The 18,550-nt window shown below is 39.4% G+C and overlaps 1 protein-coding gene across 1 annotated transcript; it reads right to left on the bottom strand.

Moving 5' to 3' along the window:
- Positions 1–7,555: 7,555 nt before the first annotated feature.
- LOC117558459 (histamine H3 receptor-like) lies at positions 7,556–13,769 on the bottom strand. The gene is made up of 3 exons (XM_034234674.1): positions 13,485–13,769; positions 12,797–12,963; positions 7,556–8,308 (listed from the first exon to the last, which is right to left on the bottom strand). Exons 1-3 carry the CDS (start codon positions 13,726–13,728, stop codon positions 7,556–7,558), a joined length of 1,164 nt encoding a protein of 387 aa, XP_034090565.1. The 5' UTR covers positions 13,729–13,769.
- Positions 13,770–18,550: the final 4,781 nt, after the last annotated feature.

The following is an 18,550-nucleotide window of genomic DNA, read 5'->3' as shown; positions in this document are numbered from 1 at the left end:
CAACAAATTACGGTGAACTCATGACTAATTTTAAATACGCAGAAGATACTGTATTTCATAATATATAAAATACTGCATAATATCAATTATGTTTGAATATTGAGGCATAAATGAGAATACTAAGAGACACACTAATATTCCCATCATTTTGATTTGTTATGTGCGATATAAATTTGACCCCACTGGATGTTATTGTTAAAGACCATTTAACATCACAAAATGTCAAACATCAGAGTTTCTAAAGCTTCTCTTATTCAATTTTTCAAATGTTAAGTGCAACATCAAATGTGAATGTTGCCTGTCATCTATTTGCTTTTATAACCACTATAATGAGGATCTGATGAGGAATGGAGGGGGCATCTTACTATGACAGACTTCCACAGTGAAGACACAACCCCTCGTCCAAAGCAGAGATGGTACGACCCAGTATTAACTGTCATACTTAATGCAAGCTGGGCATCCATTAAACAACTTTGCTAGCATCTCCCCGTGCCAACCACTTTTAATAAGCTTCAAGGGCATTTGAATGGGTCCAGAACTTTGCTTTGCCAGAGATGGACTGGCCCACATCATCCATTACATTAAATTGGGTGGCGGCCTCCAGCTCATATTTATGATTTAATTAAATTCACTTGTGAGGCGTATCAGAACCACTGCGGCCTCCCTTTTAATGCCAGCCTAAGCAGCAAAACACACACACAGCTACACACGAGTGCATACACCAGCGATGTATTTCTGACACTCGCCCAAGTGTGAGACTTTGTGGGCGCTTTGGCAGGGGCGTTCTCAGGGGTTCATTTAAAGCAATATAATTACACAGCCCCCAAGTATTCTTCCATCAGAAAGCAGCAGAATGGATGGCTTGTTCAGAGATAACTTAGCTCGGCTGATCCTCTGCGGTGTCGTCGCCTGATCGTAACCTCGATGCGAGTGGCACTCAATGCTGCTAAGAGCCCGGCCAGTCCTTGGTGAAACTGGGCAGCCGGGCCAGATGTTTGGGAGTAGCTGAAATGCCATTGTTCTTTTCAGGATGTGTGTGAAATGGCATTTTGGCTTTTTTCATTTGACAGCCTAATACCCACAGTCCCCCTGAGGAAATGTAGCAGCCTGTGTTAAGACTTTATTAAAGAATTATGAGATCCAACCTGTGCAGTATGTTGCTTCCCACAAGGCTGAAAGTGTGCCACATTATGCGGTATGAACAACCTGAAGTAATATAGGTATGCATTCGGTGTTTTGTCCCTTGTGATCCAGTGTCCTTGCTATCACTTTTCTTTGGTGCAAAATGTAGTTTGGTGAAAACTCCACATTGTTAGGCTGTGCATTCCTCCCCTTGAAGGAGACCTCAGAGACCTCTTATGGCATTCAATATGTGCGCCCAAGCGTGAGATCCAGATCCATTTGGCCGGGAGATCCGCTGGGAGTGTCTGGGGTAACCCAATCTCTCACACCGGCACTCCACATCCAGAGAGCCATCTTTTCACTTCAGAACTGTGTCAGCAAAATGGACGCCTCAACCTCAGTGTAGCCCTGCCACAGTGTTTATGGAGAAGCACACTAAGGGCCTTCGCTATTGTATTTTGTTTATATCCTGAGTAATTTTGTATACAAACTGTTTCTGTGTTTTTGAAAATGTCATTGTAGGTAGGAATGTAAAAAAAAAGGGTTAGGGTTTTTATAAAAAGTTTGTAAAAGCTGTTTCCCAAATAGTCCTCATCAGAGTGAAGTTACTTTACAGACACTTTTTCTGACAGTTTTCGGGTTATAGTTATAAAAGTATCTACAAGAGAGAATATCGCCTTCAAAGGATATCCATCTTCATCCTACACTTCAAGCTGTAAAACTGGAAAATGTTAATACATGCATTGTATTATTTTTATATAGGGAAAATGTGTCTTTCATCCCTCCCTACATTTTCTAAACATCTTCAGGATCAAAGGGGACTTCTCATCTGCCAATCCCAGCATACATTGGGCAAGCCTGAACGAGTCGTCAGTCCATCACCATACTAAAACATATACAGACAAACACATTCCCACTCTTCCCTCCTCTGTAGCCCCTCATAATGAACCCCCCTGTCTGCTGAACTGGGCGAGCTGAAGGTGAGTATCCCCCTCCAGTCATATCCCTCTGCCTCACCAAGACAAACACTTGAAATAGACAAGGCACAGGATTATTCTTTTCTTTTGTAGATGGGAGGTGGGAGGGTTTTCAAAAATGTATTAAACACCAAGCAATAAAATATAGACCAGGTGGGGTCAAATTCACTGCAACTCTCCAGGCTCTGCAGGCAATGTGGCCAATGTGATGATATGAGGACAAGGGAAGAGTCTAACAAGAGGAGAGAAAAGGGAAAGAAAGTATCAATAATGCAGTGTACAACATACACAGCTGACAGTCCAAATGGAAAACACACTGTCTGAGAGAGGGGAGGGCCCACCGAAATTCTGGGCTGAACATGAATTCATCGGTTAGATGATTTGAGTTCATCGTGGCTGCTGAAACCAATTGATGTGTTTCAGCACTATTAGTTTCAGTCACCACATATGCAGAACAGTCTACTTTTTCTCAACAATTCGATGCTTTCAATGTGTTTAGAAATCTCAGTATACAGACCTACTTATTAATACTGATGAATCTTTGCTCACTTCCATCTGCCACGTGTTTACTTAATGAACACGTGGCAGATCAACACGGCTCTACTGCCGAAAATGTGGGGAAGGATGCCAAAGTGGAATAAAAAACGGCTTTGTTTTAGATTTCATTTCATTTTCATTGTGTATTGCATTTATTTTCAGTGAATCTTAGAGTTCAGTTTAACACACTGTAGGTTTTACATGTATTTCCTTGTCATTGGTGATGAACTAAAACATGCTTCATAATGGAGCCCCATGGGGGAACTAGTGCCTCATCCCCTCTCTTTCTCGTCTCTTCTTTTTCTCCTTTTTAAAAATGTAATCTTTCTTTTTCAAGAAATCCATGATTTCCTGTTCATTCTTGTCCTGTCTTTTCATCCTTCAATACCATCCACTCACCCATGTCAGTCTAGTTCTCCCTGTCGTTTTTCCAACCCCTCCCCCTCCCCCCTTTGCATCTTCTTGTATTGTAAACAGCTCACAAAAGCATGACAAGGTCTCTGCTCATGTTCCCCCTGCCTCCCTCTCTGTTCTCCCAGCTATTTGTTATTGTCTCCCCACTATCGTGTGTTTGTCTCTATCACGCGTTCTTTATTCTGTTTTTCCTCTGCGTCAGAAAAGCAAAAGTTAATTAAATATGGAACGAGATGGAGCAGCATCTCTTTAAACCATCATGTCATTAAAATGGCATCCCTGGGAGATCAGCTTAAAAGGAGTCGGAGAACAATGTCTTCTCCGTCAGATATTTATGGGCCTGGTTATGTAAACATGCTCCCTTTATTCTCTATGTATATTTCATGTAATTATCACTTTTTGTAGCGCTTCCCCCGTGGGATTTGTAGAGGCAAGAAGTTACTTGGGGAATGTCATTAAAAGAGATGATTGTTACTGAGCTGCTGTGATGTTGCACTGGGTAAAAGGCTAGATTCCAGTCCTGGTGAAACCTTTTATCTATATTTGACTTCATCATATAAAAATCATCATGTCTTGTAAGCAGACTCAAACCCATGGCCCATGCTCTGCATTCACCCATCTTTATTAATGCAAAGAAACACACTGACTGAAACATTCCACTGCCTTTTCTCCTCCTTTTATTTTTGCATCTGATCTGGAAATTCACAGATAATTTACAGGTTTGCGAGAACCTTGATACCTCAGCCCGCCCATGTATCCATCTGTTAGAAGAGGTGAAGATCTGGACTGAACTGGATTCAGCAGCAGAGGCCAGTGGCTGGTGCTTGACGGCCTGGGTGCCAGCTGACGGAAGCGGCTAATTAAGAGGGCTGGGGAGCCAGTGGGGGGCCTTATGAAACAGGGGCACCTGGGTTTCACAAGAGGGGGCCGGGTATCCATCACAACTCATCTGCGTTGCACGGGGGTTGGCTGTAGTCTGCTCCAGCGCGTTGCCACGTAGCACTCTTTCACTCAAGCATAATATCAAATACAGCTCACACAAAAGCCTTCCTGCCCCTGTGCTCTCTCGCAGCTTGTTTGCCATCACACAGGGATGTGTTATTGCCTGGCATGATGAAATTGCGTATGTCAAGGTGCATTTCATTCTCCGCAGATGCACCTAAATGTAGATGCAGAAAAAAAATGCTGTGTATGGACACAGTCAAATGCACATAGAAAAAATGTGCACACGCTCACACATCTGGACTCCAACATGCTCGATGTCCCTCTCCTCTCTATTGTTCGTTGAGTCTTCTTTGCTGAAGGGTCATCATGTCTCTAAGTAATCTAACTAGCTCTGACTTAAGGGACAATATAAGGTCTGCCATGAGTTCTATGATTACTGTTTTACCCACCGCAGGCAGATACAGCTCTCGACCATCATTGAACCTGCCATATTGCTGTCCAACCTGACCCCACAGATGCATAAACCTAAGTGAACCACAGTTTCCAAAGTCGACAGCAATAACCACTGCAGAATTGCTTTTAATCAACGTCTGAAATGAGGGTGACTTGAAGCGTCGCCCCATGCTGATTAAATGTAATTGTTTAATTGCCAAGTGCTGGGAACCCATCCTAAGAGGATTCCAATGGAATTATTTAATCTCTAGTCAGGAAGTACACTGCAGGAAAAAGTAGAGGGAAAAACGGAAGAACAGAAAAAGGCAAAAATGAAGCAGAAATAGTCTCTTTTTCTTCTGAGTACCTCATCAAATATTAAACTGTGGTTTACATTTAGTTAGCTGAGAAAGTGAACAGTCTATGCGGGGGAAAGGCGTACACTAAGTGATGCTGCAACTTGAAAAGAGGTCACTGTTTTGACCTGTATCTGCAGACTAAAGTGGTTTGGACTTGTCTCTGTGTTCACTTTTATATTCCAACATAACCTGAAAATACTTGTGTAGCATATATGCTGTTGCAAAGTGTACTGGTTTGTGAAAATGTAGTTTCAGTTTGTCCTTATTCCAAATATTACTGTGGCATCATTACACCTGTTATTGTCCATTGGGTGGATCAGAGATGTTATTCAGCATTAAGTCATCCTAACAAAGTGCTTAAGTGCAAATTCCAAGAGTTTAACAGAGAAACTCATGGGGAAGTTATATAGGCCCTCTCCCCCCTCTGATCACTGACTGAGTCTCTGCTAATGGGACTCTATAAACTTAAGGGGCACAGGTGCGCTCAATTTGGGGTCACAGCTTTTAGATACATTGCTTGGGGTCACAGACATCCAACCCCCCCCCATAAACACATTCACTTTTACACACTGAATAGGATTTTTTTTTACACTTCTGCAACCGCACATTATTAAAATCTCTCATCTGTATTTTTCATAGTGCAACTCATCGAAGACCAATTTAAGTTGGCATGATCCCGAACATATTCAGTCAGCAGCCACATCAGCCTGGCATGTCATGACATTTCAATCTATCAACAAAATCAATTGCAGTAGTCCCTCTAACATAACTGCAAACAGTGCAAACCTTCCTCCCAGTGATACGGCTCTTGCTGTCGCATTTAGATACACAGGGAGTAAACCCAGGCTCGCCATTCTGCTGATAAATGCAGTTTCATCGTCCCGAGGGAAATGTGCTTGCATCCCTCTGGTCAAAGTGTGCTTCTGTCCCCCCACCCCGCCACAGGCAGAGAGGGAGGGGGAGCAGAGGCCTGTCCCTGCAGCTGTGCCCTTATTCCCCGCACCTGACCAGGGGCCCAGATGTGCACACGGGCAACAGCAACAATTTGAGCAATGTAAGTCCCCTGTGGGACCCAGGCACCTGCAAATATAACCCCACTATCTAACATGATGGCGTAATTAGAGGTCTAACAAGTCTACATCTGGAAATAACTCATCAAATCTATCAAATCAAACCAACCCAGACTAGGAAACAATACTTAAAAATGCTATTGCTCTCTCAGCATTTCATCTGCACATCAAACAAAAGCTACTCTGCACTTGGCACTGACCCAATTAGCCATCATGTAGACAGCATCTACATTTAAAATGCATCAGAGAGATGAAATTGTTTATTTATTATGTGCATTAAGATCCAAAGCAGTAACGAAAATGTGTTTATTTTTTAAATCATGGTATAATACACTTAAAATAGGCAAAAAGATATTCACATTATACATTATAGTTTAGTTTTTCTCTGAATCAAGATGAAAGCATTCATGCCGCTACCATTATATTTAAGTTACAACAGGTACCAAAAATATATGTAAAATAACAGCACTTGAGATAAAGAATGTGTTAAAGCATTTTAATTACAGTCCCTGTTCAAGTAAGTGACAGAGAAATTGTCAATGTGGATAAGTGTTAGGGAGCATGATTCCTTTTTATAGGTATATTATAACATTCTGCTTTACAATTGCAGTCAGTCAAGGTCCTAGTGCAGAAATATAACACACATTAAACTGGCGATTCAATCAAATACAATAAAGTAAAACTGTTTATGGAAACCGTGGCCAATCTCGAAGATTGACTTCACTCCATGTTGCGTTGGAGACAGGCTCAGGCACTGCGCACACAGGAAGCTGTACAGGTTAATGGTGACATCTAGTGGCACATACTTAAACATGCATCTGCTGATCACAGTAAATGGTATTTTGAAATAGTTTGTAAACATTTGACTTCTCTCATTTAAAGCCCAATACTTTCTATTAAACGTACTTAAAGAATGAAAAAAACTATTAAAATAAACATTTTTACATTGTTGTAGTTTTTTTTACAGAACAGCAACCAATCAATTTTTTTTTATTAATGAGCAGACAGTAGGCTCAGTTTGTAGAGAAATCCATTATTTATCTACTGTATAATAATGTGCCCCAAACATAGATAAATATAAGGTTTCATTAAACACTTTGATTTACGTACATTTATACTTAATTGCACTTTTTGTTTTCATCACAGTGCTTCTGTAATATTAATAGTAAACGTTCTAACAGCAGAGGGTGATAGCGATCTATTTTAGTTAAGATGAATCAAGGTTGTCATAGTGAGATCTTTTAATGAACACAAATCCTAAATATATATATTTTTCAATTACAAGGTACATGCAGCATAACATAAACTCAACAACATATATGAAGTGACACTATCTAGCCTGTGTTGCACTCAATCAAAACAAATGCCAAATCTAGAGCTTTTTCTCACATGTTAAAACTCTACTAATAATCACCATATGTTTGTTATTGTGTTCAGATTTCTAGACAGGTACTTACTTTCATGCTGTTACACATTGTATACGTAAACACAGTAAATACATACACTACTGTACAACATCAACCTTTTATACATTGAAAAGCACAATTGTCAACTAAATATTATGGACTTTTGACAAATTATGATGCACAGTTTATCTGCATCTGCTGAAACGTTGTAATTTATGGGTTTGGATGTAGAATATTTCCATGGTTGGTTCTGGTACATTGTTCATCCCCATGCTTCTGTGGGTATCTGCGTGTCACTGGCCAAGACGAAGGACAGATGATTGGGGAGTAGTATGCCTCTTTGGGCAGAGAATCCTGCTAAACGCCCTGCGGAAGCTGCTGTGGCAAAGTGGGTACAGGCACGGGTTAATAGCAGAGTTGAGCCACAGGAGCCAGAAGGTGACCTCGTACCAATGATGCTGGATGCACCGCCCTCTGCAGGCAGCACGGATGATCATCAGTAGGGTGTACGGTGCCCAGCAGATGGCAAACACACACACTATGATGGCCAGGGACTTAGCAATTTTCTTGTCCCTGGACAGGCGGCTAGGATGGGCAGCCCTGCTGGTCGAGTGATCTAGTTTACCCAAGCTGGGAGAGGAGGACTGGGAGTGGATAGAGCCTCTTACAGCCAGTTTCATCCCAACCTCGGAGTTGTGGGACAGGGGGATACCTTTCCCCTGGGCAGAGGCAGTTTTGCTCAGTTGAAGGTGGAGCTGGGCCTCCCTGCTGTGGAGCCTCCTCTTGCGAATGCTGAGGTAAATGCTGAGGTTGAAGAAAGCCACAGAGATGAAAGGAGAGAAAAACTCCAGCATGGAGGCACTCAGCAGGAAGTACCAAGAGTAATAGAACTCCGCAAAACACTCATCCTTTGGCACGTTGCTTCTGCCCACCACCAGCTCCCAAAATATGATAGCTGGGCCATACAGGACAAAGGCCAGCACCCAGACAGCAATCATCTTGATTATGGCTTGGTGAGTCATGCCTTGTCGTGCACGGTAACTTACCTGCAGTAAATATAAGGAGAAATAAGAAAATATGCTGAGAGGTACCGCCAGGGGGTCTCACAATTGTATTAGTTATTGCTGCATCCTACCATTATTGTAGAAATGGGGGAAAATAACAATGTGTTAGCCATAAAAAGGTAGACAATGTTAATTTAACAGCAGTGATTGAAGAGGTATTCAAATTAAAAGTGGTGTTAAACAGTATAAAAAGGTGCATTTGTATCCAGCAAAATATGACTGTCTTAAATGAATGTTATAAAGTGCTAAAAGTAGTAATATAATTCAGTCTAAAATTTGAAATACATCGTGATGCATTAATTTGTAAGCATGATAAGTAGTGGTGTAAATGCATGGGAGTAAAAGTCTTACATTTCCTCAAATAGCAGAAAGTTGATCTGAGAGTTTCACAATATAATGATCTGTTTGTGGAACCACATAGCATTTTGTGAAACGGAACAAGTGAACTTTCCAACATCCTGACATCATGCACTAAAGAAAAGTGTTTAAATTAGTACTAAGTCAATGGCACACCTCTTATGAACACTTGTCTGAATTAGTGTCACATCCTATGTCCCTGTCCACATTCTTGTTCAACGGGCAGCGTACTTCACCCCTCTCCAGCTCTGAATGTATGTCCCTGTTCTGAATGACAAAAAATGAACCACAGTTCCTCAACAAAGAAGATGGAAAATGGTTCCACTTATGTTTGTATAAATTAATCGGTATACAGTAATTATTGCGGTATATATGTGGTAATGTTGCCCTGAATGGACAAGAATCAGGTGTGCTCATCAGAATCAGAAGTACTTTAATCATCCTTGGGGGACATTGATTTTCGCGATAGATGTTCCTTTATAAAATGAATATAAAAACAAATGGATAAGAAAATATAGACTCCTCCTGAGAGCTTATAGGGATTCATTTTAGCCCCATCCTATAATTGTGAGATACACAATATATGTTATAATACTTAGTTTGTTAATGGGCTGACATTAATGGACGAGCATATGCATATAATCTTTTTTGTGACCAACTTTTTATTGTTTGTTTTTTTGTCCTCACAAAAGGGACTTATACAGATACAAATTCTACAGACAATATAGACAATACAAAAAGAAAAAGAAAAGACAAAGAAAGAAAATGGATATAATCTGACTCTGTCTTTTCTGTCAAAAGCATAACTTTGTGTCATGTGGTTGTTGGCGATCCTTTGTCTTTCATTGTTCAGAGAGAATGCTTTTAGGGAAATGCTGCTTGGCAGCCGGCGGCCTGTTTCTGCTGTGATTGATCTCTCCAGGTTGGAAGGACCATGGCACGGAGGAGGATCTCTATGATCAAAGCTAGCTAATTAAAGAAGAGGCTTCCATCTCTCTGGTGTTATTTGTATTCATTGCTCTGATGTTAAGTGTTTGCTTGTGAAAGGAAACAGAACACTCTCTTTGTCTCCCATGCCAAGCCTCATCCCACCTTTGGGTTAACACACGTGTGTAGGATGCAGTCAGTCAGCTAATGCACAGACAAGCCCCAACGAGAGGTTCTAACAGCTGCAGAGTTTTGGACATGTTTGCTAATCACTAGATATGTGCCAAGACGGACAGAAAATACAAAATGATAATAACTGATGCTGTATAATTGGGCTTCAGAAAAAGTATTCCGCGGAGGAGCATTGCACAGACATCGATTAAATGATTTTAATCAACTGAGGCGGTAATAATAAGTAATTTAAGGCACAAAAGAAGGTTTTTTTATTTTTAGTTTGTCAACACAACATTCAAAGTTGCCCCCGTCACAGGTCAGATTTACTCTCGTATTTTACAAGCTTTGTCATTTTGCCTTGTTATGTTTGTTTGTTCTTTGAACGGTCCCATTTTTGTAGCTTAGATGCATACTTATGATGTGGCATCTGGTTATAGAGGTTGAAGCTCAGACACATCCCACATACTACCAAATGAAAAGAAAAAATACAGGCAGAAGGTGAGATCACGGACACCACCACAAACTTCTACTGCTTATTGATTTAATGCGAGCTTATTGAGAGCTCTTAAGTCTATGCATTGTTTTTCAGGCAAATGCTCCATTATACCTTTAACAAAATATGTTCTGCCTCACTCATTGCTATGTTTCCTGAAGTACAAAAGTTGTGAGGTATTGTTTTTTTAATCTACACATTGTTTTTAGGAAAATCGTACTCATTGTGCCTTTAAGTTTAGTATACATATTACACCATTGGCGTCCTGCGTATTTTCTGGTAAGCTATAGTGCAGTCCAAAGTCAAAATGTGACTTTTTCATCTTCGTCATGGGGAAGGGCTATAATTAGGGGTGGCACTGGGCCTGAATGGGTCAGGAATGATTAACCTCTGCAGATGGGCACTTTTGGGAGAATGAGGTGGTTCTGCCCCTACCAATGACCTGGGAGACTCCCCAGCTAGCAGGGAACGTTCTCACAACTTTGGCTAACGTTACCTACAGGTTCTAATAATGTTTTAAAGAAACGTTTTAATCTGATGTTCCCTTTTTAGGATGTTTATTATTTCAAATAATGTTCCTATAAGGTTTAAGGTGAACTAAGAGATAACGTTTTAACTGCAACATTCAGAGGATGTTTTGAGGATGTTATTGAAGCCTGAGATGACAGAAAGTATTTTATAAAACGTTCCTTTAATGTGATATGTTAACAAAGGTGGAACGTTTTGCCTCCAACATTCTGAGGATGTTTTTTTGACGTTGTTGAAGTAACATATTATAGATGTTATTTTATAAAACATTCCCTCAATGTTACATGATAACAAAAGAAGAACATTTTCAAAGCAACATTCGGATAATGTTTTCAGGAGGTTATTCTTTTTTTATAAAACGTTCCTGTGATGGCAAATATTAACACGGTCAACGTAAGATTTATTTCTAGAGCGCTTTAAAAAACAAACTTGTTGCATTTGTTTGAAAAGGATGTTTTAAAAAATCTGATGTCACCACATTTTCCTTTTGAAAAAAACCAACAAGCACGTAATTGATGATAAGCTGTAAGCAGATATTGCATGTTTGCGGTGGCATGTGTGAGTTCCCAGCTAGACATTTTTGGTTCTAAAAACATTCTGAGAATGTTACCATTCATTGTTCTAGGAATGTTTTCAGCGGGACGTTTTATTTTGGTTCCCAGAATGTTCTTCTGAAAGGTAGGATAACGTTCTAAAAACATTCTTAACATTTTTGGTGATAACTTTCTTAAGATGTATGAGCGCATTGAGACAATTAATAGGATGTATGAACACACATTTCCAAGCCAATATTCACTCACATGCACTTATAATCACACTAAGGTATGTAGGCCCACAGTATTCATAATATCATATGTGTAAAATATCAGAAAAGAATCACACTTTATTTCTGACTATACAGGTTGTGTCTCATTTGTAAGCTATCTGTCCGTTTGTGGTTTGTGAGGGCAGCGTATAAACAGTGTCCACTGTTCTACATAGCTGGGAGCTATCTCCAATCAACCTGCAACCTGCTCATTAACCACACTATGAAAGCCTGCAGCCTGCACTCATTCCCTGCCGGATTATTGCCGTGAACGGATTGTTGCCGTGAACGGTTTGTTGCGTGCCGCTCTAGCTTTTTGCCAGCATATTCTTTGACAACTTTGACTGCTTTTGCCTCACACTAATTTGTATGTCTCTCCCAGGAGGAATCCAAGGCCTTCCACACTCCCAAGACCAGCCAGGCCTCTCTACCCACCCTGGAACAACTGTTTCCCACTGCCGCCACTAACCAACCTCCACTCCCAGCTCCCCTTTTCTAATAAACAAATGTTACTTTCACCAGCTGATTCCGAGTCTGATTCTGGGTCCCCTCCAGTACATGAGACTTGTACTAGCTGCTGGTCGCATTTAAAAAAAAGAATGTTTTTAGAGAACGTTATCCTACCTTTCAGAAGAACATTCTGGGAACCAAAATAAAACGTCCCGCTGAAAACGTTTTAAGAATAGTAGGGCATAATGTTCGAACAATGTTATTAAAAACATCTTAGGAAGGTTATCGACAAACATTGTAAGAATGTTTTTAGAGAACGTTATCCTACCTTTCAGGAGAACATTCTGGGAACCAAAAGAAAACTTCCTGTTGAAAACATTCCTAGAACAATGAATGGTAACATTCTCAGAATGTTTTTAGAACCAAACATTTCTAGCTGGGTCACCAGTTAGAAATTAAGCCACAGACCACAAGCAGTAAACATTTACATGGCTCAAAGAAAAGGACTGTTCAACATTTGACATTATGCTTTGAATGAATCCTTTACTCATATCATTACGGTCTGAGTGGAAACTGAGACGAGGAAAGTCCAGTAAGTTTACCTTAATGTGACTATGACATCATTTCAGATTGTTTTTGTAAAATATGGCCGGTAAATGCGCCATGAGTCACAATCCTGAATTGTTTTTAATGGCTGTGTACAGTACAGATGTGAGGCACAGGATATTCCACTCACTGCTCTGGTGACGGACAGGAAGCGGTCGTAGCTGATGAGGACAATGTTGAAGACAGATGCAGAACAAAGGAGGTAGTCCATGACCAGCCACAGCTTGCACAGTCCGTGGCCGAGTGTCCACTTTCCTGTGAGGATGTAAGGCATGTACACTGGGATGCAGAATGCCCCTACAGAAACAATTAGTGTGAGGGATTTCAAGGCATACACACAGAACGTCTTCAATTATGCACATTAAAAATGCTAAATGGGGATGGGGTGGTGGGGCGCCTTTAAGTAAAGTGATACCTTAAAATATGTTTACCTTTATGAACTAAAGGGAATAAGGTGATTGAATGTGAAAGCTCATAGAAATGTTGCATTACAAAATGTGTCATTGCTGCCAAATAAGAAAAGAGAGAAGAAGTGTTTCCAAGACTCTCGACTTATTATATTGGTTCCATCTATTAAACTAATTAACAGCTGCCTAATTCATGAATTAAGTCCTACTCAGCTATACTTTGTAGTGTACACATTTAGACTACAGGGACCAAGGCAGGCATAATCAGGCATATATCAGGCATATATCAACATGGGTGCATACATCATAGCAAATCATGAAAATAGTATTTATTTCAGAAATAGATAATTATACATGCATTAAACTTCACTCAATATCCGGTCTCTACAGAAAAACAAATGTTTGACTTACCTACAAGAAAATCTGATATTGCCAAATTCAGGAAGTAGTAATTACATTGTGTCCTCAAACTCTTGTCCACTTTAAAAGCGAAAATGACCAGTGCGTTGCCCAAAACTATCACAACGTCCAAAGTCACCATCATTACCATCAAAATGACAAACATAGGTCCTGAAAAAACGAAGCTGCTCTGGACTCTAGTTGAGGTGTTGTCAAAATAGTACCCGCTGGAGTTGGATTCAGTTTGTTCCACCATGGTCCTGATATAATGGTGAGGCTGCTGTCGTTATATCCTCAGTAGACCAGCGCTGATAATAGTAAGCCTGCAACAGGTGCCAGGCGAATAGACACAGCATCCAACACCCCCATGCATGCTCTGAGAGCTGCGCTTTCCTGTTCAAACTGAGCACACTGTTCAAGAAAATCCACGAGAGAGCGCACAACGCGCTTCACAAAACGCTGTCTGAATTACGCATTTTATAGCGAAAGGTAAGGTAAAGCGTTAATGTACTTCTTCAAGCGAAAAATATCTTAATTTAGCACACATTGTAGCCTACAGTATGTAATGCCATCTTATAACTGTCAAGTAATTCCAAACACTGACACGATGTGTATTGTCGAGATAATCAACTGGCTCGAGAAGATTTACAATATAAAACGCCACAGAAAAGTTGTGTTCTCTTCTGCACAATCAACAAGTTAGTTTTCGTATTAAAGAAACAGGGTGAAAAAAATAGGTTTTGGAAGTTCATGATTGAAATTATTTGCACTAATATTTGCACTTTTGTAAATGTCAGAGTGAATTTCATTCTCTCTCTCTTTCTTTTTTCTCAATGCTGTCAGCAGGGTAAACTGATCCATGGGATTTTTCCCTGTCATTATCCATTAACTGACCCTCATTTGATTCACAGACACACACAATTGGCTTGCATGTGCACACCACCAGACAAGCAGACTTCCGAATGTAGTTGTTTCTTGAAATGAGCATTACGTGGGTGTAGTAGAGGATATGATAAAGGAGGGCATGAATATGGACAACTGCTAAAAGCATGCTGGGATGACCCTTTAACCTCATCCTACGCTGTACAGGGTATTATGATCCCCTACAGTGCAGAACACTTTGTGTATTAGGCCTATATTGTTGCCTCTCCTGCAGTCCGTGGAAATTGGAGAAGGCTTTGTTTCATCAAAGTTCAAGGTTGTTTAGTTTTGTGATTTTTATGATGGGTTAGAGACATATTTCTCGCCTAATAAATATTGTATATTTTCCTCTTATTTCTTTAATCTGACAGACATTTAAAGCTAAACAAGAGAGCAACAGCATGGTAGACAAAACAGGAGTGAGTGTGAGGCACATGCTGGATGTATCTCACTGAAACTCTCATCAACACTCCTTGTGAGATTCACAGTTTATCACAGTAAAAGTCTTGCCTTTGGCCCCTTATAAACCTCCAATATGTGTAAATGTATGTATTTCATGTACTCGTTCAGATACTTGTGGGTGTATAACCTCCCAGTGGCACACGGAAGCTGTAGACCTTATTTGCATTCTGATACTATCCTGGCTGTCCCCCAGCTGTGGTCCAGAGAAATGAGAAACACTACAGAATAGTAGAAGTGACTGAAGGAGCCAAGCTTGAATTACTGTTATTTTCTCACAAATGGAGCCACCACAATTTTACAGAGTTAGTCACAGTTGCACCAGAGGAACCAGTGCAGGCAAAGGCACACAGCAACCGTAGGAGTTTCAATGCAGATCCACCAATGTGGTTTACATTATGAAAACTTAAATCCGCTTTTTAGAGTCTGACCCATGGCAATCTTCATTCTTCCTTTTGAGAAAATAAAAATGACTTTTATAATGTGAGAAATGGGAATGATGATCAAATTCAAAAATGTTGTTAAATATAAATAACAACCTTTTTTAAAATATTGTACCTTGTCAGAGAGAGAGGTTAAAATGACAGATAACCAAGTCAGTCATGACAGGTGAAAAACATACAACTACAAAATAAGATGAATTATTCGCAAACCATCCCTAAGGCAATCTCTGGTAAATACTGAAATTGTTGACTACGTAACCAAGAACTGCATAATGTACAATGTTGTTGTGTTGTAAGACCTTATTTGGCAGATGGCGAATGGGAAAACAACATACAAAAACCATAAAATAACTAGAAGAAGTCTAGCTTTGACAGTAATGGTTAGAAATTGATATTTAGAAGATGTGTTTGATCAACGGCAAATGTTAGAACATTTGTTATTGATTGCTAAAGGGCAGTTTAAGAAATATAGTTTGGTTTTAAATACTTTATAAAGTAGGAGCTTAGTGTATACTAGATACATAAATAGCATGATTAACTGCTTTTCTCTACAGGATGACTGAAAAACACGGTTTTTATATTTGAATTGTGTCGTGGACAACAAAGGCTCAGAGTAGTCATGGAAACTCACGCTGTGCCATCATGCTAACTAATGCACACAAATAAAGGTTTACACCAGTGCTTTACTATTGCTGTCCAAAAAAAAAATGTACACTAAAATCCTCATCATACAGTAAGTAAAGCAAAGATTTAGCTTTTGATTTTGATTTGCCTCTACCAGACTGAAAATGTTCACAAACAATAAATAATATATGCATAATATAAAGATCATGCAGGTGTGTCAACCAACCCAACATTAATATTAGATCATTACTGCAAAGGTCATTCTTAAATTGATCTTTATACCATACTGAGAGCTACAGGGAAATATCAAGCATGGTATCTATACGGCTCAATGTTCATCATTGATATATAATTATGGTTTCCTTTTGTAAAATATGTTAATGTACTGCATACATATTAAACAGAATGCAAGGAAAGTGTGTCAGGCAAGCAATGAATTTGGCAGGTGCATTGTCGCTGGATTTGGTAATACAAGTGCGGGGACTCATCTGAAAATGGAGGGCACTCAGAAACAAAGCAGTGCCACAGAGGGTACACAGAGGCTCTAGTGTTGCTGATTATACTGTGCCCTGCTGCGGCTCTCCATTACTCTAGTACTGAAGTGTTTGTGTTTGGATGCTGGGCTGGAGAACTGATGCTATCATACTGTAACAGTGTGCCTATCCACAGTAATCACAGCCTAAGTTAAATGTTAACACGTACATGAGAATATCCCGTTCCTCCCTTCAATCATCAATATCCATGGCCGTATTCATCATTCTTGGTACAAAACATTTCAAATTGTCTTCATATCTGAGGAAGACACTGTATTTTGACGTATAACAATAATTGATGCATTGTATTTCATGATATCTATTATATTGTTAACCTGACCATTTTCTTCATCAAGGTTTTTTTTTTTAGGGTTTAGAAAAAGATGTGTGCTAAACAAGACTGCAAAAAAACATTCCTGGCATACTAATACAATTGTTTATTCTAGCTTTTTTCAATGTTGGTCCTTGTTAGACACTTGACCTTCAAGTCAGGCAACACAGGTGAAAAACAAACCTCCTAACTTGTTGATTGTTTAACAACCATACATACAGCAATTCTCTGATAAATACTGAAAGTGTGATTTGGTAATCAGGAAATGCTCCCAAAATTTTGTCAATAAGACTTAATTTCGCTGGTGGATGATGGAAAAACAACATTAAAAAAATAACTAAGAGAAGAAGACTCCCTTAAGCATGAATGTTGAGCAGGTTAGGTGTGCAGTGCAGATTCCCATTCTGTGTGTGAGCTAGCAAGCTGTACTCGATTTGAATAATTATTTTTTCCACGGTAAGATGTGTGAAACCAGGCTGCCCTTTAGGTTTGAGTTTTGATCATTTTGGTAATGCAGTTTTAGTATTTGGGGCAAAAAGGCCTTATATTGTCATTACATAATGCTGCATCCTCATGGATGAGGGAGAATTCACTCGTGATATTTGAGTAATATGCTTATATATGCTGGGGTATGGGCTAATTGCAATTTGAACTATACAGAAACATCCCCTGGTAGTCTTCATCTCTACATCAAATCAGAGCTGTTCCGTTTACATAATAAATGCTAATGATAAATGAATGCCTCACAGTCCTTTAAGCAGAGCTGCAGCGAGATGAAGGGTGTTGGCATTTACCTTTTGCTCTATCCACAGAAGCTCAATGAGATGCATTGGGTGTGCCTCTTCATCACAGTATTTTTGACTTGTTAAATATTTAATTTCGTTTTCAAAAACTCCAAGCTGGGTAATCCATGTATCACTGTACTCCACCCTTATAGCAACATTTATAGTTGGAGCAGGTTATTATTGTTAACATCCGAGTGCAGTTATTATTACTGTAATAATTATGTATTATTATATCATGTTTAGGCTAAGAGAAAAAAAATCAGGCGTGTTTAGAGCTGCTGTGTATTGTAAAATAAAGAAATGTGGTATTTTATTATTTAATCATGGATATAATGGATATAATGGCAAACACTATATATATTTTATATTTTGTTTTCACCATGTATACAGCTCTGGTTGTTTCCACTGAGACGTTTTAGGAATACTTGCTGCTTCCATTTTCTTTCATTTATTTTTTAATACATTTCAGCTATTGTGGTGATAACAATGCAACAATAATGCCATGGAAAAAAAGATTGTTTACTTCAATAGCCTTGCTAACATTGAGCAGATCAATAACCAGAGGTAATCTATCCCAAAATAGTGGTCACATCTATGTTTCAAGATAGTAGAGCACTTTTTTTAAATGGTTATCCCCCATGAATAAGTTATTTAGTATCTAACGTCTATCTGTGCTGTTGCAACACGCCTGCTAGAATAATACTGTAGCTTACCATTAAGATCCACTGGGGTTCATTCGAGGAGGAAATAATACATTTGAGAGCATTTTAGAAAAACAATGCCGATGTCTGTAGATGAGTCATATTTGATGTCAAAGTTACTTCATTAAACACTATAAACTTTAATTTCCATATATAAAAAAAACTTTAAGGACACAACTCATTCCGTGTGCTTGTTATATATGTTTATTACTGTGCCCCGATACACATATGGCCCATCCACACTTTGTGATTGGAGCTCGTCTGGACTATGTGGGTGTGTA

Source organism: Gymnodraco acuticeps, unplaced genomic scaffold (genome assembly GCF_902827175.1).
Source record: "Gymnodraco acuticeps unplaced genomic scaffold, fGymAcu1.1, whole genome shotgun sequence".
Lineage (NCBI taxonomy): Eukaryota > Metazoa > Chordata > Actinopteri > Perciformes > Bathydraconidae > Gymnodraco > Gymnodraco acuticeps.
This window is presented reverse-complemented; position numbering and strand designations above follow the sequence as displayed.